This window comes from Anguilla anguilla, chromosome 13, assembly GCF_013347855.1.
Source record: "Anguilla anguilla isolate fAngAng1 chromosome 13, fAngAng1.pri, whole genome shotgun sequence".
Taxonomy (NCBI): domain Eukaryota; kingdom Metazoa; phylum Chordata; class Actinopteri; order Anguilliformes; family Anguillidae; genus Anguilla; species Anguilla anguilla.
In genome coordinates, this window is record NC_049213.1 from 11144377 (window position 1) to 11172317 (window position 27941).

The 27941-nt window shown below is 42.8% G+C and overlaps 2 protein-coding genes across 4 annotated transcripts; one reads left to right on the forward strand and one right to left on the reverse strand.

Annotated features, from left to right (window-relative positions):
* Nucleotides 1–6778: 6778 nt before the first annotated feature.
* pmela (premelanosome protein a) lies at nt 6779–15511 on the reverse strand. Of its 3 annotated transcripts, none has more exons than XM_035387178.1 (12): nt 15371–15511; nt 12644–12739; nt 12290–12436; nt 11564–11704; nt 11076–11237; nt 9969–10334; nt 9697–9788; nt 8853–9576; nt 8268–8367; nt 7910–8115; nt 7583–7673; nt 6779–7187 (listed from the first exon to the last, which is right to left on the reverse strand). In XM_035387178.1, exons 1-12 carry the CDS (start codon nt 15432–15434, stop codon nt 7034–7036), a joined length of 2343 nt encoding a protein of 780 aa, XP_035243069.1. In that variant the 5' UTR covers nt 15435–15511; the 3' UTR covers nt 6779–7033. The 3 variants fall into 3 exon arrangements, with proteins under 3 accessions (XP_035243069.1, XP_035243067.1, XP_035243066.1); XM_035387176.1 differs by having other exon boundaries at nt 8853–9612; nt 9679–9788; XM_035387175.1 differs by having other exon boundaries at nt 8853–9788.
* Nucleotides 15512–21833: 6322 nt separating this feature from the next.
* cdk2 (cyclin-dependent kinase 2) lies at nt 21834–27374 on the forward strand. The gene is made up of 7 exons (XM_035386873.1): nt 21834–22242; nt 22997–23074; nt 23665–23785; nt 24809–24979; nt 25542–25643; nt 26029–26232; nt 26389–27374. Exons 1-7 carry the CDS (start codon nt 22127–22129, stop codon nt 26491–26493), a joined length of 897 nt encoding a protein of 298 aa, XP_035242764.1. The 5' UTR covers nt 21834–22126; the 3' UTR covers nt 26494–27374.
* Nucleotides 27375–27941: the final 567 nt, after the last annotated feature.

The following is a 27941-nucleotide window of genomic DNA, read 5'->3' on the forward strand; positions in this document are numbered from 1 at the left end:
CATTTGTGTGTCGTTTTATTTCTCAAAAACATTTTATCCAGTTGAAATTCAATTTCCGAATGAATCCCATTGATTATGAATAAAAAAACAAAAAAACTATACAGTAACTATAGCCTACTCTTGTGTTATGTAGTGAATATAGCAATATTTTTCTAGTTACCGCAATTATGTAAATTTGTGTATTCGGTAATGTTTTTGGCATTGAAGAAACACAATGAGTAAAGTATTAAATATGTCCGTTCTGTATTTTTGGAGAAATGTGCGTTTTAAATTTATCGTCCTATTTTCAACCGGTTGAGAAAGTTGTCAACTTGGTGCGTCACGAACACAGTAACCACTCCCCTTTCCACGCCCCGTAAACCCATGGATAACTCCGAAACCCATAGTTTGCGCAGCAGGCTTACAGGCAAGACAATGCAAATATTTGACTAACGTTAGGTTCACTTAAATTAGAGTGCCTTTTAAGGACTATTAGATTATTTCTGCTTATATTCATTTAGCTAGCTAGCTAACGTTAGCTAGCTAGGTAGTTTGCTTTCATAAGGCAATGTTATCGATAACGTTAGCTAGCTAGTTTGCTTTTATGAGGACATTATAGTTGTGCTTTTATCTTAACTTGGCTAGCTAGATAGCAAAAATTATAATTGGATATAACTCAACGTCCTTACCTTAGCTATCTATCGATACTTGATATACTACTAAACTAACTGACTTGTGAAAAGTCTCCCAAAAAGAGCGCGTATCATGGGGGTAGCTATGGTAACGGGCCACGGTCTGTCAATCATAGCTAACTGACAGTTCTCATTACCACGCCCAGACGGTTCGGGTGAACTTTTATAGTGGGAAATTTAGGCTTAGAAAAATACGTTTTAAAGTACATTGAAATGACTGAATAATAAAAGAAAATGATGTACATTTGTTTTGTTGTTGGCTAAAGACAACTGGGAAGTGTCACGTTCAACCACCATGTTACTCCTTTAAAGGAGTTACCGTGCAGATCCACGGCGCACCTGTACGAAGTGCCATGAGTAAAACTTGGCTAACTATATAGCTAGCTAGCTATGGCATGTCCTCACCTCTGTAACGGTATTTGTTGTCCTCCGTGTGTCCATACATCTGCATCGGTGGTACGTGCTAAGTAGGCTAACTAAAGTAGGCGAAACGCTAACATGTTAGGGTTAGCTATAATAACGTTAGGCAATAAAGCTGTGCTTAAAAATCTCGTGCCGTTCGAAGTGGTGATTTCGGGAGGTGCACCAGCGCATGCGTCCTACTTAACGAAGCACCACCTGCGCATGCGTCCCACCAAACGTGAGTGGAGACCGTTATGGCCACATTGGTGCTTAAGTGATAAGCTTATGTTAAATTATTTTTAAAAAATAACTGTTATGGCCACATTTTAAGTAAAGTGATAGGCTTATGTTCAATGATAAAAAGGCATGTATTTGGAAAAATGATTGGAAATAATACAATTTATTGATTTCCAATGCCCCCTTTTGATATTTCTATTCAATGCTTTACACGTGCCACAATAATGTAATGTTTTTGAGTTGAAATATCTTCATTTGGGGGCTTTTCCAAGCAAATATTGATATATGTGATTAATTGCGATTAATTCAATTAATTAATCAGCATATCATGTAATTAATTTGATTAAAAATTTTAATCGATTGACAGCCCTATTTTTAAGAGGTGCCAGTGGGTTCCTGTGTGCTTTGTCCTCAAACTTGAATACAAATAAAAGCCATGAAACATTTAACATCTTTCTACATACAGGATAAAACAGGCAAAATGTGAACCAAGTACTTTCAGATGTTTTTTAAATTTATTTTATTTTATTTTATTTACTTTATAAATCCAGACAAATCATTTTTGTTTTCACTCCAAATTTGAATCTTGCATTTACTTATGCATTTAATTCAATCTCACAACTTCACCCAACTTGAAGTTCAGAGAAAGGTTGAGCTGGATGAAGGGCCGAGTGACACTGCCCACCAGAAGTTAAGCTGTAAGTTCATTTACAAAATTAGAAATGATTAAGCCAAATGCAGCCGTTTGGTTACTGTGGCTTTACCCAAAAGCCACCTGCAACCGTTGAATGGAAAATTCTAGCATGTTAAATAAACAAGGAACCCAAGGTCCTGCTTAAGTGTATCTGGCTGCAGATGAGGCAAGTTAATGAGGGTTTCGGAGATTATGCCCAGGAGTATGGGTGTTTACATTCTAGCATAACAAATGCTAAACCATCAGATGCTGTTTCTGTTTCAAGGCAGTTCTCTTTGTTTATGGATGTAGTTTAAGACAAATGCTAAATGTCCAGCTGAGTAACAAAATAATTCATAGTTTTGGCAAAGGAATTCTAAAGGCACCAGTATACTGAAAACTAAATTTAACTTTGAAACATGTTTCGAACAAGTTTGTCTGGCGCAGTGTTTGCAAGCCCAAGCAGTTTGCAGACTTCTGCATCTGCTATTGGTCCATCCAAATATCACATGATTGTGTCACAGTTGACCGGCCATTAAATTTCAATTTCCGGTTCACTTTGTCACCGTAATGTCCTGTGGTAGCAGGTCGTGTCTACGCGGGATACTGGAGGTTTACTGCAATAGAAGAATTAAATCATCCTTCTGGGATGAAAGTTTTAGTCCAACTAAGGATAAATCATTTGGACAGAAATGTAGCCAAATAAAATGGGGAAACTAGTAACACTAGGTAGCCTATGAGCAACACATGCTGCCCAGTAAAAAGCAGGAAAACCAACCACAAAGCCAAAAGCAGAATACTCAAAAGTACCAACATCCACCTTGCAACAGTACCCAGGGACCAGCCCTCCCAGCAGGCCTGGGTGCAAAGCCTTATAACAAGTTCACCGATTAGGCAATAGGTAGCAGCTGAGCCAAATGGAATGAGCTTCAGCTGCCAGCTTGCCTGTGTGTAGACCAACACTGTCCACTAGAGGGAAGCATCCCATCTCCCTTCCTGGCACCATAGTCACACATACTACCTACAGGATGTACCACAGCCTGTTGTAAAAGATTGAAAAATTGTAATATGCACCAAATACAAAATTTTCAAAAAGGTTAGTCTACATGGTCTTCAAATCTGTTGGACCACAGGACTCCACTATTTCCAGATTTTGTTAGCTGGCTTTGTGGAATATCCCCCTGGCAGAGGTGCAAAGTTCACAGGTCAGAAAATAACAGTCCCGCCATGTGTTTCTTCCACACATGAACTCAGACAACTAATTTCACTAATTAGTTCTACTTCCTGGCAGAAGAATTGTGCTACGTAGCAAATCCAGGTGACTGGGACAAAATACTGGGGAGAACTTTTATTTTCTGAACCTGGATTTTCCACCTCTGACACAAGGTTATCATTAACTTTAGGAAATGTGCCCCCTTGTGGTCATAACGAATCCCTGTGGGATTTTAAAGTGACTCTACACACTGTTACTGTTTAAATTTACTTCAGGTTTAGTTTTTAGAAGGAAATTAATAATGAATGAATGATTCAACATACACATTTTGCTGTTCTTCCTGATAAATATTGTCTGACAAACAGACACCTTGGGTCAAAATGGAAGAATCACAGATGTACAAATAGCAGTAGGGATAGTATAGTGTCTCTGGTGATTAACACAGAGCTGGCTCTACCTCCATTTTAAACAGAACAATGGACATCTTTTTCCCCCAGTGCAAAACAAAAAAGTAAACATTTCCTTTATTGTAATTATTATTCTAGCCATTAGCCACAGCAGGTACCAAGTTGAAAAACAGGTTTTTGTTTTGTAAAATTATCTGAAGATTTATTTATTTTTGGATGTGCACTTGTCATATTTTATTATTTATTTGATGTAAACCTTGTGTGTTCCCCTTATCGTTGATTTCAAGAATAGGAATGATGAAAATTGATTTGTAAAACAAATTCCATACCGAAATTATTTCATTGGGATAACGTAATTTCTCTGGGTTGCTTATTTATATTATTTAATATCTCATTTGAGATGTCCAAACAGCACTCAATGTTGATCAAATTCTGGCCCTAAAGAGTTGTATTTTATTAATAACCCTTCACTCGATCTATGCCATTATTTTTTAAATATGTTTGGGTAAACAATCTCTCTATTCACAAACATCACAGCAGGTAATAAACAGCAATAAACTTAAAATAGCCTGTGCTTAACAGAGGCTGCTGCAAATATTTTGGACAGCTTTAGACACATTAGGGCACATGTTGTTGATATGCTTTTCCATGGGTGTTTCTGCTTATTTTTCATATATGTTCTGAGACAATGACGGACAAACTTAAGATACTGAACATCACAAATATTTGTGATAGAGATTTAAAATGGTTTAATGTCTTAAAATTTTAAAGAATAAAATTAAAAATATTATTTCAATGTACTTCACACATCATACACAGTTAAATGTCCAATGTTAATTCAACTATAATTGAGTACATATGAATCCATTTGGGGCCATACAGTATGCACAGTGCCATGAAAAGGGATTTACTCCTTCCTGCTTTACTTTATTATTGCATATTTGTCACACTGAATGGTTTCAGATCTTTGAACAAAATGTAATATTCGACAAAGGGAAACTGAGTAAACACAAAACACCTTTATTAAAAATTATAATTTCATTTATTTAATGAAATATGTTTTCAAACACCAATATCACCCATGTGAAATAGTAATTGCCCCCTTAGTTACTCAATTGACCAATTAACCAAATTTAATTGATGATTATATTCATATTCATTGAACAGACTGGTTTGTTTGCAGCCAGCCCTGTTGAATCTAAACCTCAGTCATATTGAACTTTACCAGCAGAGTGAAGTAGTCACCACAAGGTTTCTCTAACCACACTATGCCATGATCAAAGAAAATTCCAGAAGAGATGAGTTAAAAAGTTGTTGAAATATGTCAGTCTAGAAAGGGTTACAAAGCCATTTCTAAGGCTCAGGGACCTCACCAAACCACTGCAAGAGCCATTATCTTCAAATGGAGAACACTTGAGATAGTGGTGAATCTTCGCAGTGGCTGGTCTGCAAAAACTTCTTCAAGGGTGCAGCAAAAACTCATCCAGGAAGTCACAAAAGATCACAGAATGACATCCAAAGAACTGCAGCCCTCTCTAGCCTCACCTAAGGCCAGTGTTCATGACCCCACATTAAGAAAGAGACTGGGCAAAAATGTAATTCATGGGAGAGTAGCAAGGTGGAAACCACTGCTAACCAAGAGAAGCATCAATGCTAGTCTCACATTTGCAACAAAAACGGCGCCAGGATGATCCCCAAGCCTTTTGGGACAGATAAGTCAAAACTGGAACTCTTTGGATATGGGTCCCATTATGCCTGGCGTAAAGCTAATACAGCATTTGACAGTAAGAAAAACATACCAACTGTCAAACGTGCTGGTGCTAGAGCGATGATCTGAGGATGCTTTGAAAACCTGAAATTAGCAGTTTGTGCTCAAAAACCTACCAATTTGTCTGAATTAAAGCACTTCTGCAAAGAATGGGCTAAATTTTCCCCACAACGATGTAAAAGACTAATATCAAGTTATTGGAAGCGTTGGGTCACAGTTATTGCTGCTAAAGGTGGTGCAACCAGTTATTAAGTTAAAGGGGCCAATTGCTTTTTCACATGGGTAATTTGGGTGTTTAAAAACTTTTATCATTAATATATGAAATAATTATTTTAAAAACGTGTTTTGTGTTCACTCAGGTTCCCTTTAATCTAATATTACAATTTTTTCTAAAGATCTGAAACCAGAAAATATCCCAAATATGCAATAATAGAATCAATTGGGAAGGGGGCAAAGACTTTTTCATGTCACTGTACAGTAAGAGTTGATTTAACACTGAACTGTGTATACAATATACATACTCTATAGATACATTTATGATACATTTATCAGTGACTTCAATATACAGTTCCCTGTGAAATAAATGTGGTTCTTCCACATTTTCAAACAGGGCAAACTAAAGAGAGTGTTTTGCAGTTACAGTGTGAATGTGTTCATCGGTTTAGATGCAATGTCCTCAGAAAAGTGTTCTCAGACCATGCGGAAAAATGAGGGTGAGCCTTGGAGATGTCAGTAAAGGACAGAATAGAAAAAATATTTTAAAAAGAGTCTAAGCACGGACAGACAAAGCTCGAGGGACCTTCTCTTGACCTTGAATACACCCCTCAGTTTACTTTTGAGGTAAAAACAATGACATCACCAGAGACATTTCTCTCTGTAGAGTTGTACCGTTATCACAATAATAAAGTATGTAATAACAGTACAGATAGTGAAGGCACAAGGCAAAGCAAAGCCAGGCAGGTAAAGTGCAGACCGTGGATTCTATACACAAACCAGATGATCTGCTCCTGCCTTCTCTCTGTCCTCTCTATCCACAGATTACAGGAGGTCCCTGTTGGTAACAGGGCTTTTTGGTGCTATGCTACAGTATATGGCTATTCACAAATGGGTGTGCCCAAGGACAGAATATGTATTGCCATGGTGTTGTCCTGGGCCACGCCCCTTCACAAATATTCATAAGAAGCATTAAATTGAAACATGATGATTGGCCATCTGGTTAGTCCATAGAGCAGCGGGTAAAAGCAGGACAAAGCATTGGGTGCAGGGGAACAGACAGACAAACCTGTGTAGTTATTGTAAGCATCCTTCTGGTTTCAAAATAAAACACAATTAGTGGGTTAAGCATTTTTGAATTTGTTCATAATGTTTTTCCAGAAGGTTCTAGAAGTGCTGCCATAAACAAGCCAAAATGTTGCACAATTTTTGTTTATTTTTCCCATCAACAATCTAAATACAATTTAGATTATTGTTTGGTCATGTTTACAGTTGATACCATGCCATTAGACAGAATGTAGATATTCTTTAAATTTTGTTGGAAAATTGTGCGAATGAGACTGTGTGTGTGTGTGTGTGTGTGTGCGCCTGTGTGTGTGTCTGTGTCTGTGTCTGTGTGTGTGTGTGCGCCTGTGTGTGTGTGTGTGTATGTGCGCTTTCTGGTCCAGTTCACACCACTCTGCCTTGCAGCAGTGGTCTGCTCTCCCCAGGTGTCTGACGGCTCAGCAGGTTCCACAGCAGCATGGGCATAGAGGTCCTTCCGAGGCCGTTCACCGAGGTGCCTGCTTGGTCCTCTCTCAGAGGGCGATACTGCTTGAAACGCCTGAGAGCAAAAATAATAATACAGCGAAGGCGCATGAATAATATCACTTAATCTTATTTCATCAGCTTTTGAGTCTCTTCTTTTGTTTCTTCTGAATCCCAAATCGCAGTTCAATCCTTTTCAGGTGTGCAAATGACCTGAGGATTTGCCATTGATCATGGGGCACATCACTGCATTAAGAACCAGCGGCTCCATTGGACGCACAACCCAGGAGCCCCAAATTTATTTCTGTAAAATACATTTTTCCCCCCATGCATTTATATTACTGAAGTATTCTGCGTCATGATTAAAAACACACAAGAGGTAGAGCAGTGGGTAGAATAAAGTGCTGTGTGTCATTATTCGGTACAATGTAACAGAATGCATGCAAAAACAGTCATGGATGCTTCACTCACTTATAGGCCAAAGCTATTGTCCCCACTACACCGGCCATGAGCAGCATCCCCAGCACCAGCGCCACAGTGCCCCCAGAGGTAGAGCTGGATCCTGCAGCCAGAGCACAGCGTAAGAGGCCGATCACAAAGCCTGCTTTGTTACTCCAGCTCTGTGGCTGGACAGTATCATATTGAGAACCATACATTTTGTGTTATATGTATTCGCATATTTTGGGCAAAAGAATGGCAATTGGAAAAAATTAGAGACACGTTCAGACAGACATGCATTCACACACGTGCACTCTCAGCCACGCGAACACTCACTCACACACACGTGCGCACACTCACCCACGGTCACGCTGACCCTGGCGCTGGTGACAGCCAGGCTGACGTCGTTGGTCAAGGACACGTTGACGCAGAAGACGCCGGATTCGTTGAAGAACTGCCGCAGGATCATCTGGCACTCCGGCGAGGGCGTGACCGCGTTGCACACCGTCTGCAGGGGCGTGGCGCAGTCCGCGTCCGACACGACGGTGCACACCTCGTCCGGCATACTGCACACCCCACCGGCAGGGGAGGAGTCGGGGACAAACAGCCAAGCACAGGGAAACGGGGTCAGCTGGCCGCATTACACACTTAACACAGAAATGTCCGAAGAGGAGCTTGGTGGGGTATGTCTCCCGGGCGCCCCGATCTGGGACCGTACCTGCCCTGGCAGGTGACCGTGAGGTCCACGGCATTCTGCTCCACCTCCGCCGTCATCACCACGTTTGCCACCTGCACAATCTCCACGCTCTCAATGCCCTCTACAAAAGACAGGAGTCAGAGTCGTAAGCAAGGGAGACAGTACTCCTGTCAGGCCAAAATACACCATGCTGAGTGCAAGCAGCTTTTTGAACAAGTTACAGATGACAAATTGTTTCAAGTTCAATAGCTCCAAGACAAAAGGACCTAGAAACTGCAAACCACTTTTAATTTGTTCACGCACAATGGACACAGGTTGCACAGCCACAGATTTTTACTTGCCCATCTGGAGCAATACCTTACACATTCTATGTGATGTCTCGCACTGCATAATAAAAACTGGATGGCATCTTTATGTGAGCCTATACTGGCTTGCCTCGTTTTTGTATGATAAACAGGCCGGAGTGACTGAGGGGGTAACTGAGGGGGGGTCACTCACGGACGATGTTGAGGTAACTGAGGGGGGTCACTCACGGACGATGCTGAGGTAACTGAGGGGGGGTCACTCACGGACGATGTTGAGGTAACTGAGGGGGGGGTCACTCACGGACGATGTTGAGGACGGTGGAGAAGGAGCCGTAGCGGTAGATGGCGCAGCCGCCGTCCGCCGGCGTCTCCGGGGCCTGCCGCTTGGCCACCACCACGGGAACCTGGTCGGTCTGCGGCTCGGCCTCCTCGGGCTCTCCCTCTGTGGCGGCAGGCTCCGCTGCCTCGGCTGCAGCTGCAGGGACCGTGGCGGCAGGGGTGAGGAGGGCAGCGGTCTCCGCCTGGGCCGCCTCTGTGGCCGCCGCTACAGCAGGTGCCACGACGGCAGTCTCATCCAGAGGCACTGCATCCGGAGCCACGGAGGCTGCAGCATCGATGGTCGGCACCTCTGCAGCGGCCGCGGGCTCATCAGCCACGGCTGGGTCTTCTGCAGCTGGGTCAGCCTCTGCAGCTGGGTCAGCTTCTACAGCTGGGTCGGCTTCTACAGCTGGGTCAGCCTCGGCAGCTGCGTCTTCTGCAGCTGGGTCAGCTTCTGCAGCTGGGTCTTCTGCAGCTGGGTCAGCTTCTGCAGCTGGGTCTTCTGCAGCTGGGTCAGCTTCTGCAGCTGGGTCAGCTTTGGCAGCTGGGTCAGCCTCTGCAGCTGGGTCTTCTGCAGCCGGGTCAGCCTCTGCAGCTGGGTCTTCTGCAGCTGGGTCAGCCTCTGCAGCCGGGTCAGCCTCTGCAGCTGGGTCAGCCTCTGCAGCTGGGTCAGCTTCTGCAGCTGGGTCTTCTGCAGCTGGGTCAGCCTCTGCAGCTGGGTCAGCCTCGGCAGCTGGGTCAGCCTCTGCAGCTGGGTCTTCTGCAGCTGGGTCAGCTTCTACAGCTGGGTCTTCTGCAGCTGGGTCAGCCTCTGCAGCTGGGTCAGCCTCTCCCTCAGTTTCTGCTGGTTGAACTGAGGCCGCCAGGTTGATGTCATCAGCAGGCGCAGGAGGGTTTGTTGTCGGGGCAGCAGGAGCAGCTATTCAGAAAAGCACAACAGCAGACAGAGGGAGAACGCGGCATGAATATAAAGCACTGAATAGTTTCATTTTTCTCCCTGATCATATGGAAAAGATGCAACAGCACTGAACGTGTACTGTAGTGTCCTGTCTCCTATTGCAAACCAGTGACAACCGAGCAAGCATTCCAGACGTCTCACCGGTGGTTCCTTGCTCCGCTGTCGGGACGGGGGGCTCCGAGGTGGCCAGGGCAGGGGTGGGGTTGGCCTCGGTGAGGGGGACGGGAGGCGTGGCACAGCCAGCGTTGGGGATCACGGCCTGCAGGACCACCTGGGGCCTGAACGTTCCAGGCGTGATGTAGGTGTGGGTGACGGCCGGCTCCCGCGAGATCAGGGTGCCGCTGTTGTCCCCAAAGTCCCAGTTGAAGGTGACGTCGGAGTCCGCGAGGTACTGGCTGGGGTCGTGCAGCCTGATGCTGAAGGCGATGGCCCGGTTCTGGACGAAGCTCTGGTCGGCCTGATTGACGTCATTGACCTGCGTGAGCGTCACGGCAAAGGGGATCTGATCTGGAACAAGAGAGAGGGTGAGGGTTAGCACTATCTTCAGCTTCAGGCATGAAATGGGTTCCTTTCTTGACCAAGTAAGCATAACACATGCAGATATTTAACTTTTTGCATCAGATCAATGTACATCATGCGTTTTATGCATTGGGCAAGAGGCAGGAATACACCCTGGAGAGGTTGCCATTGCATGGCACACACACCATTCACTCACACACTCATATCTATGGGAATTTAGACTCTCGAATCAACCTGTATGTCTTTGGGCTGTGGGAGGAAACCAGTGTACCTGGAGGAAACCCAAGCGGTGAACATGGCTTTGGCTTAAGGGTGGCCCATCCAAATAAAGCATTGATTCTCAGAGCAGTGATGGGTCCCACAATATGGAACTGATACCTGACCTTGTCAGTGCTGATGGGGGCCAGGAGTACTGTGTGAGCTAGACAACTGGTCATAAAATCACCCAAGGAAGAGAGGTTTCAGTCTGTTGGGTATTCCATACCAAAATGATTCAACTTTGGTCTGTCTCAGGTGTCTGCAGTGCGACTGTTTCAGCTGCATGAGATGTGCAGCCTTTGAGAGCATTGGCTAGTGGACTGCTAAGCGTAAACAAGAGGTTGCCAAATGTGTAGGTCTCACAAACTGCAGGAATGTGATTGGGGCGTTCCAATTTGAGGGCAAAATAAAACTGGGGAGAAGGTGTGTGCATGTTCTCAGCCACAGACACGGGACCTCACTCGGACTCACCTGTGATGGAGAACTGTGTGGAGGCATAGCCTAAGGGAACAAACTTCTCTTTGCCGCGGCAGTGGTAGATGACCAGCTCCATGGAGTAGGAGCCAAGGGGAATGTTGTCTGTGCCGATGGTGAGGGAGGAAGAGGGGCCGTCTGCCACCTGCCAGTAGCGTCCTGGGACACAGAGCAGGACAGGTGACCAAAAAGGACAGAGGGTACGGTGCCCATCTAGAGCAGAGGTGACCAAAAACCCTGGTGCTGGAGAGCAACAGGATTCGCTGGGTTACTGAGCTCTCAATTGATCCACCAAAGAGATGTCTTTAAATCAGCCCCTAACCCTGGTTTCTTTGATAAAATCTAGAATAGATGCTGTGTCTCTCCCTGGCCACTGTCTGTTTTTGTGCTGCTCCTCATCCTTAATCTAGAGAGCTTACAGGATGCGGGGAGCCGGGTCGGGATCTAGAGCCAGAAATCAGAGGCTGGAGGAGGAGGCCACTCACCCCACGTCTTCCACACGTACACATAGTGGGGCTTCTTGTCGGAGACCCCGGTGAACGGGGTGCCGTCGGGAAACACGCCGTTCCACTGGGTGGAGGAGTTTCTGTCTGGGTAGACCGCCTGACCCTCCTGGTAGCGCGTTCCTAAACAGAACAGAACCATTCAGCAGGGTGCATTCAGCAGGGTGCATTCAGCAGGGTGCATTCAGCAGGGTGCATTCAGCAGGGTGCATTCAGCAGGGTGCATTCGTGGCGCAGCGTAAAGTCGGGACTGCAATGTTGCATGCCAGCCTTGCTAAATCACAAATAATGGAACACAAAATATTACATGATCAGTTTTCTTTTTTTCTGTGTCCAAAAGGCACACATTTCCTTACATACCCCTACCAGATGCTGGGCATTTTTAAATATTAAGGTTGTGTTCTCATGATTTCTCATGAAAATAGAAAACATTTCGAACAAAAGCGGAAATATTATCTCAACCTACAGGAATGTTGCAGTTTAAGCAAATGGTTAAGAAAATACACGTTGTAACAATAACATTGGAGCAGCATATTATTTACCAAACCCCAAATTTGCAATAAAGTTTAATTTGAGATGTGCCTTCAGACTGAACATCAAAGCATTGACACTGGGGGAGATTCGAACAAAAACTTTGTGAGAGAGGTGTAGTTTACCATCTGTAGCTCCTGTGCCCCAGAGCTTACCCAGGCATGAGGGGAAGCTCACCGTTAACAGTGCAGTTCCGTGCCCAGACCACCTGTCCGTCAGGCAGCACCGTCTGGTTCGTAGGGAAGCGGAGGTCAATACTGAAGGTGGCCTTGGCACCAGTCAGAGTGGGCGCATCGTTCTTGACTTCAAAAGTCACCTCGCCCCCTGGGTGGGAAGGAATTAGAGTAGTTCAGCAGGGGTACGTCAAGTTCGATTGGCAAAAATTTGTTTGGACGCATCTCCTCGAACAAATTCTGTCCGACATCTGGCTATCAACAGCTGTGTTTGCTCGTTTACTGTTTTGTTCCTGATGAACAAATGTTAAATATCAAATGAGTAATTTTATGAGTATCACAGCCATGTGAAACGTACCAGTCCAGCAGTCTCGGTACCGGGCGTCGCCATCCTTCCATACGGGGTACATCCGCGAGTTCCAGGAGCGATACCGCGTGAAACGTGTCCTCTGTCCTACGATTACAAACCAGCGGATAGTACAGGCACTGTATCTCCTGATGTCTTTCAAGGATAAACTCTTCTAGTCTGCTATTATATCAAATATTTCACCGGTCTCTTTAATGTGCAAATCTCCAGTTTCATGGAGTTCATCTGAAACTGGAATAATCATAGATTAGCATTGGCCCTCATACAAATTTATGACCTAGAAATTATTTAATCAGAGCTCTTGTCTAGACACTTGATTCCAGTTCAAATTTGGCAGACCTTTCATGGTTTACCAGTACCAGACCTCATCTCTTACAGTTATGGTGCTGCTTTCTCAAAAGTTATAGTGCTACTTTCTCAAAAGTTAAACCAACGTGCCAGCACTTGGCATTCTCAAAGGCATCGCTGTTTTTTAACAGCACAATTTAATACAATTCTTACAGATGAATGTCTCAGAACACCGTATATATAGCCGGGGGTAAGGTCGGGTTTCCAAAGAATGTATGTTAAACACACTCTAATACCCCTCCACCCCCTTCCCCCCTTTATTAGATCCAAAGATACCTCACATGACCATCTGCCATCTGCTCAGCTGTCTACCAGCAAGAAGGGTGGGGTGAAGGGGGGGGGGGGGTTTGGTGGGTATTGTAGCAATATTTTTTGGAGAGATGGAGTTTGGGAGTGGGGGGGGGGGTTCCAGGCCGTGAGAGTCACACGGCCCCAGCAATCCCCCTCAATCCTTTTCATGTGACGGTCAGCTGAGGTAGTGGAGCCATAATCCTCACTCCAAGAATGAGGAAGAGAGTCTTTCTATGACTCTGTGAGAGCTAAGTGTGTGTGTGTGTGTGTGCCATTGATAGTATTAGGGTGGAAACAGGATAATGACAACACTTAGCTCTACCTGGTCACAGGTTCCACCTGATACCTGCATATTGGTTTTTCTATTTCTATTTCATTAAGGCCCTTGTCCATGGACAAGAAGGTCAGGATTTTTAAAAGGATATGGTTGTACCCACCCAATATCATACTGAGTTAACAACACTAAATCTCTGTGCTGCATCTAGCAAAAGAGCACATCCAGGCTGCCCTGCGGCGGGTAACATTTCCTCCAGGCAGGGAGCAGTTCTGAAGCCTGCAAGCCATCATTCAGTGCACTGAACTCTGTCTCACCACATGTGAAATGAATCAAATTAACCTTTCCTTGTTTCCAAGTACTTATTTGATACATTAAAATGATCAAACAGTTAACTCTCCCCACCTTATTTCTAGGGTCTGAACTGTTTTTAATTTGAAACAAAACCAGACCAGGGTTGGCCATCCCCACTAAAATATGTAGAAAAACCAAAAAAAAGAATGCTTTGTTTGACACAAACTTGTTTCTCCGAGTAAAATGAAGGAGCATTGTCATAACTTATCACAACTTAACTCATTAATCACACAATGAGACTGTATACTGACATACACAAAAAACACGCACTTTAGCAATGGTTGTTATTTATTATTATGTCAAAATATAATTACGTTATAATCAAACAAACAAATTTTTGTAGATTGGCACAAAATTAAACTGGCTTGCCACCACACCCAAAAGATATTTTGGACTCAATTTTTTCTACAGAAATATAAATTTTTTTAAACAATATTTGCTCTATTTATGGCATTATGCCAGTATGACAATGGAAGCTTTTATTATGATATTAAAACTTTTTGAGTTTAAAAAAAAATGATATAGTCATTAACGAATATTACAAATTACATAAGTTTTATATTTTATCATCAAATGCCTTTGTGTATGCTGGCAGTCAGTGTTAGAATAGAATAGAATATCTGGGCAAAACAAATTATTTGACTCAAGTGTCATCAGCAGGGATTCCCATCTGACACTGGAAGGAATCTCTTATGGCATCTCTGTTTGTATCTTGTTAAGCATCACCACATTAAAATTCAGTTAACAACACACTTATAATGAAATCAGATATCGAATCTGTGGAGCAAACTGCCTCCTACATTCAATCAAAATTGATTGACAGGCCTGGGGACAACTGTTTGACCATGGTGCTAAACTTAAGCTTAGAATTAGCTTAAAGCTTTAAAAAAAAGCTTAAATATTACTTACACTTCGTAATGTCACAAACAGCTGCTACTGCCGTTTCATATCTCTTTAAGATATTGTCCATTGAAATGCACAACATACAATGCATATATACTGCAGCAATTAGTAAAATATGTTTATGTCCCACCATACCAAATAATATTTTCTTGTGCTTGTAGTAGTCAGTTCTTGGATTAATTTATGTAACTGTAGAAATCAGCAACTATAACAGCCATACCACCCAAGTCCTCAGTAAGAGCTTAAACAGACCTACAGTCATGATCCCAAAGCCCTGACCATCACTACATACTTACTCCAATCGCATAACTTTGCCATAGAGAGCCACACATTATTAACTGAACAGTCACCAGAAATAGCATGGCATATTGTGGCATATTTCCAGGAAAATCACATATTGGGAGAGGTGGCGCTGAACCTAATTCAGCTTGAATTGGTTGGTTGTTGAAATCTATCATCTTACCGCATACTGTACATAACTAACAAAGGAAACAGAATCACAGCCTCAAAGTGGAGGAGTACAGACATATATGATGTCATTTACTTACTTGCTGAAGCTGCTGCTGCTGAACAGAAGGCAGCCAGTACCAGGGCCACCAGAAAGCTCCTCATCGTGGCTGAGTTCTCTTCCCTCTTAACAGGCTACTGAAGTACGATTCCCCCTGTCTTCACAGTCCCCTGGTCCTCAGCTCAACTTCCCTTGAGAAACTGATGTAATGAGTCAGGTCCTCTTTAAATGAGTCTCACAACCTTCATTACCATAACCATCCCTCTCTCCTCTGACATCATGAGCTGCCATGATGGGAGGCCACTCCCATCTCCATAAGCACCTGTACACACACACACACACGCAAGCACACACAAACACACATACATACACATACACACACACGCACGCATGCTGCACACACGGACACATGCACGCAACACACATACACACACATATAAACATACTCAGATACTCCACAATAAAAACCCAGAAGCTAAGGCTAGCAATGTGTAAATTGCTCTTAATAAGACTGTCTGACAAATTCCAAAATGTGATGTAATGTACAGCACAGAGGACTACAGGAATATAACTCTTCCTCATATTTATTCCCTTGAGCCCAATTACAATTGAGAACATATTGTAGGGGAAGATTAGTCTTAAAGGCACAGATGTTCATTTTATGGAAAAAAATTTAGATTTAGGAATGTGTCCGGATGGACATTTCGAGGATGTATAATAACATCAGGGATGAATTGTTTATCTTGTGTGAGCCTGGTAAAATGATTACATCATAATAAATTATTTAATTTACCTACTGACATTTGCCACAGAACAAATTACCTTTTTTATAGATCAAGTTAGATATGCTATAGAATCGATAAATCTCACTCCACTTGATATAACTTGATTTTACTAAACTTCCATTCATTCATTTCTGATGCAAATCTATGGCAGTTTTGACTGGCTAGTTGTACCAAACACATATTTTTAATTGCCCTACCTACCTCCAGTCAGCACTCTGCGATAGCATTCTGGTACTTTGCTTGTTGAGAGAACATGTTAAAATGAAACATAAATGATGTCCACTCTAGCAAAGCAAACTGCAAAGTCTTGTTTGATTAAGACTGTATTTGTCAATGATTATTGTAATATTATTATAATGGTCACAGAGTTGGGTACACAGTAAAATGTCCATGGTTAATTCAAAATTAGGGACCATATGTACTATGTAAGGATTGATTTAATACTGAATATTTTACTGTGTAGAGTTTATCTTTTCTTTTTTGTTTGGTTCACTCTTATTTAAGTGCTCAGTGGAGGACTTTATTTGGTAGCGATGACATGGAGAATCAAAGTCTGCAAGCAATACAAGGAATTATAGCCAGTCAGAAGTAGAGAATGATGATGAAGTTGTAGGGAGCCAGTTTTCTGGGGATATGACTAGGACAAAGGGGTTTGACACACTGCTTGTTTTGGATAGCACTGTGAGATCATTCAGGACCATATCAGGACCTCAGTTTAGGATCTCCTGTGAAGGACAGTGCCTCCTACAGCACAGTCATTGTGCGAGGGCATCCGATTTATATTTGGTCTAGAGTGAAGCTTGCCCCCTACCAGCCCACCTAAACCTGGTTTTCTCTTGAGGTCACACATCCAAGTGCTAAGCAAGTCCATACTTCCTCAGCTTCAGCAGTGTGACACCAACAGGGCAAACGGTGCTGCGGCTCATGCCGTTAATTCCGGGGGGCAAATACGCGGCTTGGAATTTGGAAGGGCACGCATGGGACGTTCAGGTGACACAGCGCTACGGAGGCTCGTGGTGGAGCAGCTGATAGGCTGCGTTTAATCACAGATGTCTGCAGGGGAGAGGAGGAGAGATGAGGTCAGAGCAGCCAAAATGAAAGGAGCGATTGAGGGAGGGTGGTGGAGCCTCAGATGTCCTGACGTCCACGGGCAGATCCAGCAGAAGGCCTGGGAGCTACATGAGGGGGATCACAAGGCCTTCCTCTAAGGAGAGCCCATCAATGGCATCCATTCAGCCTCCACTGGCTGCCTGCGTGCACACAGTTCCTCACACACACTCTTACTTTCAAACACACACACACATTCACAAAAATATAGACCTGCACAATTACACTCACCCACCCACTCACATATGGATATCGATCCTCTTTCTTGAGTACCCATTCTAATTATATTGTGTATTGTCTCTAAATGTGCCTGTTAATAAAAAACTAATCCCATTGGATCAGAAAATGCTGCTTCGATTGCATTCTCTCCATGCCATCCATTTCACACATGCACGCGTACTCACTCACTCACACGTGGTCACATGTACATGCTCATACACACAGTCACACACACACCCAGAGGCTGAATACTCCCTGCTATTTAACTGCTATTTTTTTTCATCCAGTAGGCATGGGAATAGGAACACCCACATGCAGAAACATGCCAAAAACTTACAATAAATGCACTGTATGCGCTCTAAAATGTCTTAGCAGGCTCCCATTAACTCTCAAGCTGGAAATAATGCTGCCTGTTTCAAATCATTGTCCATGAAAAGACTAGGAATATGTGTGTGCTCAACCTACTCACTCTGTTGATCACAGGGCTATTTTGCTATGGCTGACAGGAGGAAGTGTGGCATACTCTTATCTTCCTCGGGGAAGATACATTACCCTTCATATTAAGCTTTTTTTAAGCTGAGTTCTTTCCCACCCACCAGACCCCTTGGCTAAATTACTTGATGAGCTCGACATCCTGCTCAGCTGATTTGCAGAGCTCACAGTCAGCTGGCTTCCTCCCTCTGCTCCATTCCATTGACATCACCTTGCTGACTTCACCCTCTACCCAAAGAGCAGGAGACCAGCTGGACCCAGGACAAGCGGGTATAGATAATGGATGGATGGATGATAGAGGACAGTCTAAGGTATCACCTCACCAAATCTGGGGTCAGTATATTAAACCCTCTAGCACGAAGTTGGACTTTGTAAACATCTTAAACATCCTAGACTGTTGACAGGATCACCACAAAATTGGGCATGTATCATCTTCAGATAGTTGCTAGGTCAAACAATATGGCCGGCATAAACAAACAGAGAAGTGAGCCATATCTATGCAATGCTTTCATGTATTGATGCCAAACTTAGTACCCATCTGTCAGGGGGCACCCACCAAGTTTCATGACGCTATACCAGAAAAAATGGTGTAAATGACAATTACTACAGAACGAAAGCAGATATTACAGCCAAACTTGTTCTGGGCTATTGCAGTAACCAATGCTGCCTTGGTATCAACCATTTTGTTTTTTGGCCATCTTGGATTTAGTCAAAAACACATTCATCTTCTCCTTGAATTGTGGCCCAATCTAGCCGTAAATGTGTGTATCAGCTCCCTGCATGATTGTATTGAAGAGTGCTTAAAAGATAGTTGCTAGGTCAAAAATGGCTAGCTAGGTATATGGACAAGTATATGTATCAAACATAGACAGATATATAGATAGAAAGACAGAGTATAATTGGTACTCTGCTATAGATTTCAGTTCATAGGTAGATAAAATATACAACGTTGGCCATATGCGAATGGGAGAACAGGGCTCTATGTCCGACACTCTGTCTGAAAGTCTTGTGCAGACAAGGCTCTGGAGATGTGGTGCATGTGACCGCTCATGTGCTCGTAACAGCGCTTATTCCCAGCTAAATCCCCCCTGACCTCCCGACCCAGAACGCTGTATTGTAGACACTCTGTAGTACACACATCGCATCAGTTAACAATTAAACTGTTCCTGCCCAATATAAGTGCTATTTCTCAGCAGCCAGACAGGGTATTATATGAGAGAATAGTGCCTCGTGGATTTGGCAGCCATAAACATGGTTTCAGAAACTTTTGTTCATCTAATTTATCTCTTGTTGAACACCATTCTACATGACGTTCTCTAATATCTTTGATCAGCTTTTTATTCTGATCGCATCAATTACACATTTTATTCTGGGCATCTAGAGTCTGCCCTCAAACTTGGATTGAATCTCTGATTAAAATTTTAAAAAAAATATTTGACATTGAGATCAAAATTCAGTGCCATAATTATGGGCTTAAACTTCCATGTTTGCAGCACCCAAGAGAGAGAAACAACTATACATGCAAATTTTCTGAGGCACTGATAATGTCCTATATAAAAAAAAAAACCTTCCTTACATGACATGAAGAGCTTACTGCTATCATTATGAGACATTTGGCTAGTGTCTATACTTCAGACTTGTCACAAGCATGAGAAAATGGCAATACAATCAAGGAAAAAACAGAATTAAAGAAATGTCATCAGGAGATAATGAGGCATGTCTTCAGGAGATTATGAAAGGGAAAGTAACTGTAGAGTCCTAATATTGAGAGGCAGTTTCTTACACCACTGGAGATCAGGAGGTGACAGGCCAGTCCAGATAGTAGTACAGCCTCCCACCCTTCTTTCCTTCATCATTTCACTGGAATGACTACGGACTGACTAAGTGAGGTTTCCAGAAATATTTACTTTATTTAAATTATACAGCTTTATATTTATGAAAATACAATAAATACTATTTAGGCAATATGAAAACATCATAACAAATGGGGGGAAAAAAGCATTTCCCTACTGAGGTAACATTTGCATCATTTGATGCTATGAAACAATAATCAGTCTGAGATGCTGGTTTTGGGCAAGCTCCAAGCACTAATTTCCATTTTCAACAAAAGGCCCATGCAGAACAGAGCCAAGATGAAAACTGTACAAGCTTCTGTAATGCTAGGAATGTGAAATTAATCAGGATCAATGGAGCTCCCGTGACTCGCTCCTTGTATGCTCGCTCAGTTCTCACGACCCGGAAGTTATGAGAACCTCAGAACCATACATCGCAATTGTCACTATCATTACCCCTCAGATGATAAAATGACCCTTGTTTTTTGCATGACTTATATCTATATTCTTTTTGTGAAACATCACGTAATGGCTGTCGTTTTGGAGAAATATGAAAGTTCACTGGAACAGTCTTCTGGGCTGCAGAATGAACAATCTGATGGCCTCCTAAAAACACATATTATGTTATGTAACATTAGATGTGTTTCGTTACATTACATTTTAAATTAATGCTATTATCACAGGGCCATGATGTAAGTTTCCTATATATTTTTTTCATGATGCCACAGAGTGCAATCCCTTGTCCCAGTGATTTACGCAAAATTTAGTTTGTCATTGTTGAGGAGAATTTTATCTGCATAGAAGTGATCACTTGCAGTACTACAGGGTGAAATGTGGCATGGCTTTGTGATTGGGCTCCATTGGGGGTTGCAGATGGCACGTAGATCAACTGAGAACTTCCTATTATACGTTATGCATTCTATTTTAAAAATAATATGCAACTGCACAGTAAAATGTCCAGTGTTAATTCAACTCAAACAGTGTTCATTCAGTTATTAACAGATAGCATTTGGTCCCACTCTCAAATGTTATCTGTTAAGAGTTGAATTAACACTGGATATTTTACTGTGTGCAACACTGAGCCAGTGAAGAGAGGGCAAATCAGTCTGTATCTCCTCCCACCTGTATCTTTTGTGAACTTAATACTACCACTGCGTCATTTCACTGCGCAGTCCACCAGCTGAACTGCAGAACATGCACAACTGCTACTGGTGCAGTACAGGAACCTGATAGGCCAGAGTAGGTTGCTAAAGTGTGAGGAGACATGGATCGATAGACCAGCATACCCACCAGCCAGAACCTCACAAGCACAATTTCAACTCATATTACTGGTACGACCTCACAATCTCCACTTATACAATACTGCATGACCTTATTCCAGTGTTTCCCAGTAAAATACTGTAACACTCAATTCACTGTTAAACAAATCATTGAGTTATGTTCATTCAGATGTATGACTGAAACCAAAATACAGCAATAAAACTTAGTTCTCAGAAGAAATAGCCATTTAAGATGTACACCCCTAATACCTTTAAGGGATAAAACAAATAAAACCAGTGACCACTCAACATAGCTGAAAATACGTTTCGCTTGCTATCGTTATGGAAAAGAAAATGACAATGGCAAAAATTCTAAGCTCTCACTGGGTGTCCCGTAGATTGTACATCCAAAAATGCTTTCATTTAAACCCATTAAAAAGATAGCTGTAAAACTTCAAATGTATAAAGATTGATCAAACATTTTTCTTTACTTCTAACACAGCATGGTCGGTGCGAATAAAAGCGGATTATGATTTGAATTTGAGCTGGGAAGCGTTAGACATTGGCGCCTATTCCACGTTCATTACTAAGTAAACGGTTCAGAGACTGGAGGCGAGGCCTTTTTTCTTGCTCTAAGTGGATAGGGGAAGTTTTGGAGGCGTGAGTGAAACCTTGAACACAACCTCTGTTTGGCCTAGATGCAAGAAGGCGTGCCACAGTCTCAAGAGGAGGAGAGATTGTGCATTTTTATCCAATCGGACACGAAGACGCATGTGAGATTTTTGAAAGGGAGGAGAAACTTTGAATTCTTTATTCAATGGGCGCGGCTTCAGCAACGCGGGAACTGGCGGGTTCGGTTACTTTTGTTTCAGCGGGCAGGCAACACAGCTCGGGAGACCTATATTTTTACTGTTTAATGTCTTGTTCCCCTCATGTATTTCCGCTGCAAATTGTGTGTGGTGGGTCACTTTGCCCGCGGTAGTCTAGGAGTTTGGTTTTAGAAGTTGTCACAGCCATTGGGTTTTAGCTGATAATACGGCGGGCGGAAGGGACCTGGCCGAAAGAAACTGGGGCAGTGTGTCTACGACTGTCTGGGATTGCTATGGAGTCTTTTCAGAAAGTGGAAAAGATTGGGGAGGGAACGTATGGGGTGGTGTACAAGGCAAAAAATAAACTTACTGGAGAAACGGTTGCCCTCAAGAAAATCAGACTGGATACGTAAGTGTTGTGTTCTTCATGAACCCCCTTTTGTTGGATATGCAGCTAGTTGGCTAGCTGTTCAAACTTAGCCGCTATGAATTGAATTGGGCTAGCAATAAGACATGGCGGCTTTTAGACAAATTCGCTTCTTTCCGGTAGATCTGAGTCCGCAACGTTAGGTAGCGTGTGCGTGTTTAAACTTGTTAATTGCAACTAGACATATAGCTAGCTAGTTTACTTTGGAGTGTGAGCGGTCACCGGTTATCCTAGTTATTCCGTTGGCATGTTAAGTTAGCTAGCAAGGTATCTATCGACCTTCCCCCCTTTGTCAGTCAGTTAAGTTAAAGGAGTTCTATTTTGAGAATGTTAGTTTACTATGTAGCCAACTAGATAACTTAGCGTACCACTGACTCTATCCTGCGAACGTTAGCTAGCTAATATATCGCCTACGTCTGTTTGGTTTAGGTGATCATGGATGACATTTGTATTACAAGCTAGTTAAAGTTTTTATTTACAATCCTACTACAGTACAGAGTTGTACAATTGCCAATACTCGGGTGCACATACAAGTGTTTATTAAGGGGGAAGCTAATCATCACCGCACCGTTCGTGTAACACAAAATAGTTTCCCCCGGCAACACACATTCAAGAGTTGAGCTAAGCGTCGACCCAACAAAGTTAATTGTGTCTTAAATTAATCTTCGTGCCATTATGTGGGATGTACTGTTTGGAAACCTGCTGTGCCTGGCCAAAACGGTGTTTTGCTTTTTAGCGAAACTGAGGGAGTTCCCAGCACGGCTATCAGAGAGATCTCCCTACTCAAGGAACTCAGCCACCCCAACATTGTCAAGTAAGTTGAAAATAGTATGGGTCGGTGGCTTCCTTTCGAATGAATCAAATTATGGACAGAGGTCAAGCTCTGAAATACACTTTATCTAATTTTGCAGCAGTCAAATTATGCATATTTATTGCTAACAGGTAAATTTGATTTAATTTCTAATCATGATCATTTGTGAAATTAGGTGATTTGTACAATAAATTAACCCACTTATTCACAGTCAAGAGAATCTACAAGCATGTCCATGACAAGTTGAATTGAAATTGAAAATAACTTGTCTTCATAAGTTTCTCCATGCGATTTTCAAAGTGATTCATGATGAAATGTGACACTTAAGACAAAAAATTACCATTATAATAAAAAATTGTACGTTTATCAATTTTAAGAAGATTGAAACTCTGGAAATACATTATCAATCCAATATGAGCGGGAACCCTGCACCCAGAGTCTTGGGCTGCGCTGCTTAGCTGAAATGTTGGGGAGGGCTTGCTTTCACGTTTGCGTTTAGTGCTGGGAAGTCACTCATTCACGGGTTGATTTTCAATATTGTGTGAATATGACCTGGATGGGGATAATCCCTTCCCCGTGTGTGTGTGTTGCAGGCTACGTGATGTCATCCACACAGAGAATAAGCTGTACCTGGTGTTTGAGTTCCTTCATCAGGATCTGAAGAAGTTCATGGATTCTTCCTCAGTCACTGGAATTGCCCTGCCCCTGGTCAAGGTACATACAGATAAAGCCCTGTGGAGTCTGGGGCTCTTTTGCTTGCTTCCTGGAAGTGAATTACTGTGCGTTGTTGGCCAGTTGCTTTTGTTTCTCTTTGATTATATACCCCTCTCTTTATGTGAATTCAACTTGAATGGTGTGGAAACAGCTGGGTTGATTTTTTTGTATACGGCACCTCTTTCTCTATGATAATTGCATGTCAGTTCTATGGAAATTATGCCACTGGTAGCATGTGTGACCTTGGTGGTAAAAGATAGGGTCATTCATGTGAGTGAACAGTTCGCCATGTGTTTCCATTTCTTTACGAACAATTTTCGTCAGAATGCATGAACCAAGTAATTTAAGTAGGTTTGTTCTTAAAGTAATCTATTTCAGTACTAAACTTGACTATTTGTTCTTAAAAAAATAAAAGATTCCAGGCTGTAGGCCACATCGTAAATAAATAAGTTTAAGTACTGTATGTGTTCAAGCTTAATATGCTTTTTGTTTATTAACAAATAAACAAAAATGGGGGGGTTTGTATGCATTTCCTATCACTTTTTGCTGATTGTACAAACTAGAGTAAGGGATGTGTGGTCATCTTCTGTGTAATTTAGATCTGATTGACCAAAAGGGTGATTCGCACTTGTATTTGTAAAGCATCTCTGAATGCTGATCTAGGATAAGGCCTCCACCAGACCTGGGTCAGATACGCATTTGTTTTGGATTCAAATACTTTTCTGTGCTCAGTCAATCTTGCCTGGTGTAATTGAGCCTTCAAATATGACCAGAAGGCAGGGTTTACACTTTACGAGAGTATTGCATTAGTTCCAATACACCAGACAAGATCAGTCAAGCGTAGAAAAGTATTTGAATACAAAACAAACACGTATTTGACCCAGGTCTGGTCTCCACTGTTCGTATCTCAGCCTTAGCCGTTGTGCGCTGTAAGGCCATCCCAGCTGGCGGCTCCCCGGGCAGCGTTTTCCCTGTTCTGGGCCCCGGTCGCCTGCTTCTCACTCCGGTCTCCCTGTGCTCCAGAGCTACCTGTTCCAGCTGCTGCAGGGCCTGGCCTTCTGCCACTCCCACCGAGTGCTGCATCGCGACCTCAAGCCCCAGAACCTGCTCATCAACGCTCAGGGCGAGATCAAGCTGGCCGACTTCGGCCTGGCCAGGGCCTTCGGGGTGCCTGTCCGTACCTACACCCACGAGGTGAGAGGGAAGACCCTTTACTGAGTCTTTATTACTTGGGTTACTCATTACTTAGGTTTGTCATTTCATTTAAGCAGGAGCTTAGTGTAACAGGATTTTGGCTTGAGGTGGTAAAGTTCAAAGAAGTGAGCCTTTTTAAATGTTCTTGTCCTGTATGGTTTTGCTGTGTATCGCATCTCTGCTCACTAACAAAAAAGGATGCTCAGTGCTTCACCTGTGTGTTGGCCAAACAACATTGCCATGTCAAACTGATTATTTAAAAATATTCTAATGGAATATTTTGGTTCCTGGTTACTGGATGAGATGTAACGTAATCAATGTTATTATTTGTGTGGTACTTTAATGGTTTCAAGGGAATGCATAAAGATCATTTGCAATTGGCTGCAGTAATGGCAAGGAACAAATGTTTAGAACTTTGTAGTCATGGTATACTGACAGGATTTCCAAAATGAGCTTTTCTCACATTTTATGTTTGGCTTCTTGTGAGTTGTGGGTGTGTGTCGGCATTTCCATCTACTCCTGGTATGTTTGAGTCATCCCGGTTTCGATTGGTCCATTTCAGGTGGTGACTCTGTGGTACCGAGCTCCAGAAATTCTTCTGGGTTGTAAATACTACTCCACAGCTGTGGACATCTGGAGTTTGGGGTGCATTTTTGCAGAAATGGTAATCTTTTTATTCCTTTTATTTATTTTTTAGCAATAACATGGTGTGATGTCAGAATATCCTTAATCAACTATTAATATCTTGCATATCATAAATGGTATTCTGCAAAACACAGTACATGCTGTTGGTCTGATTAGTGTAGCGTAGGTGGCAGTGTAGTATAATGGGTACAGAGTTGGTCTTGCAACCTTACCCATTCACAAGTTTGATTCACTGCCGTTGTACCCTTGAGCAAGGTACTTAACCTGCATTGCTTCAGTATATATCCAGCTTTATAAATGTAAAATTCTATGCAAATGTTGCGTAAGTCTGGTAAATGCCTGTAGTGTAAAGATTGAGGTTTATCGGTGATGACTAAACGCGGTACTTCCATCCGCTCGCCCAGATCACCAGGCGGGCCTTGTTCCCGGGCGACTCGGAGATCGATCAGCTCTTCCGGATCTTCCGCACGCTCGGGACGCCCGACGAGGGCGTGTGGCCGGGCGTCACCTCCATGCCCGATTACAAGCCCTCCTTCCCAAAGTGGGCGCGGCAGGAGCTGTCCAAGGTGGTGCCCCCGCTGGACGAGGACGGGAGGGAGCTCCTATCGGTGAGACTGCGTAGAGGGGCGGGGCAGCAGGGATTGCGCTTGTGTGGTGGTTTAATGGCGAATGACATTGAGCGTAGCTCCGGTATGAGATGTGATGTAATGTCTTGCCGGTCTTTTCTGAGTTCCGTTTTTTTTTTCTCCCCTCTTGCGCCACAGCAAATGCTGAACTATGACCCCAACAAGAGGATTTCGGCCAAGAACGCCCTGGTACACCGCTTCTTCCGCGACGTCACCATGCCCGTCCCGCACCTGCGGCTCTGAGAGACTGGGAGAAGCCGTGCAGACGGCGATTGCTGGACCGCCCCTCCCCTACCCCTCTGCTGGCCAATAGCCTCGCTAATAAAACAGCCCTTTATGGGGCTGGGCCTACCTCTGTGGAGTCCTACGGACCACCTTTGGTGCCTTTTTTTATACACATGTCTCCTGTAGCTACCCAACAGTGTCCTTTTGTTTGGTAAATTTTTTCTTTTTAGATGTGTGTCTGTCATGATGTACGTTTATGGGGAAACTGCACCTAATGGCACAAGTTCCAACATTCCACCGTTCAGCTTTTGTAACAGTCAATTGTTTTGGAAGGATTGTGCTTTTCTGGGTCGGGGAGAGGGGAAAGGGCATTGGAGTCCACTTTTCTGAAAGTGTACAAAATTTTATTCAGTAATCAGGTGGACAAAATTGCAGTTTGGGGGGGAAAAAAGTAATAAAAGAGGTCCTATTTTTGGGGTATTTGCTTGGTGTAAAGCCGTACAGTCACTGTCTCAAGGTTGAACCACATTCAGGCCTCAGGACCAGTGTACCTCCATGGTATTTACCTGAGAAAGGTAGCCTTACTTTGCTTTGTTGTCCTTCACTGTGAGACCAAATAAATAAAAATAGTATTTATTTTTTTTGTTTTGTTTTTTAATGAGGGTTTTTGGTGAAAAATTGTCTATATGACTATAGATACAGGTTGTGTTCGTGATTGTAGATTTTAACCATTTTTATGCATGTTTGACGATTTATTCATAAACCTTTGTTCTCACCCTTGTGCTCATTTTGATTGGTTTAAACTTGTTCTGATGTGCACTTCTGCACATCAGCAGTTGTAAGCATTAATGATCATCCTGCATTTTTCAAACTCCTCAAAATTAAACATTTCATATTAATGAAGTATTACAATTTAATTTATTTAACCAGCATTTGACCATCTACAGTGGTTCAGAGAAACCTAAAATACTTGGATTACAATGCCATCCATGTTTGTGTGGAAAGACAAAAGTTTGAATATCAAGCATGAAATGCGTGTCTGCGTTATAACTTCTCTATACCGTTAAATTAATATTTTTTATTTATTAAACTATTTGACAGTTTGTCCCCATAGCTAGATGCAGTTTTCCATGTCAAAAGACCTGAACCAAAAAACATTGATACACAATAGCACATATATTGGTGGAGGGGTGTGAAGGAGCTTAGAAAACTACTGAAATGAGCCTTCAACCAGTACAATACAGTTTATACTCCGTGCTTAAAATAACAGCATCGATGGTGCCAAACAAACACTTGAGTTTAACATTCACAGTTAAGTAAGTTAACTGCTTTTTCTGTTCTCATTCCTGTTCCTGTGTGGCACTGGCATGATCACCTATCCGGCTTGTGCTTCCCCATACCCCTCCAGTCGTCATGTTCACTTCCTGTTCTGCTGACAGGTCTGCTTCCATGAGATACCTTGGAGA

Excerpts from the sequence above, each read along its gene's own strand:
- pmela (XM_035387175.1), bottom strand. The coding sequence starts at position 15,434 with ATGAGGAGCTTTCTGGTGGCCCTGGTACTGGCTGCCTTCTGTTCAGCA. Across the intron at positions 11,238-11,563 it reads GTACGTGTGGAAGACGTGGG|GACGCTACTGGCAGGTGGCA; the intron begins GTGAGTGGCCTC and ends TCTGTGTCCCAG. Across the intron at positions 10,335-11,075 it reads CACACAGTTCTCCATCACAG|ATCAGATCCCCTTTGCCGTG; the intron begins GTGAGTCCGAGT and ends CTCTTGTTCCAG.
- cdk2 (XM_035386873.1), top strand. The coding sequence starts at position 22,127 with ATGGAGTCTTTTCAGAAAGTGGAAAAGATTGGGGAGGGAACGTATGGG. Across the intron at positions 22,243-22,996 it reads AAGAAAATCAGACTGGATAC|CGAAACTGAGGGAGTTCCCA; the intron begins GTAAGTGTTGTG and ends TTTGCTTTTTAG. Across the intron at positions 26,233-26,388 it reads ACGGGAGGGAGCTCCTATCG|CAAATGCTGAACTATGACCC; the intron begins GTGAGACTGCGT and ends CTTGCGCCACAG.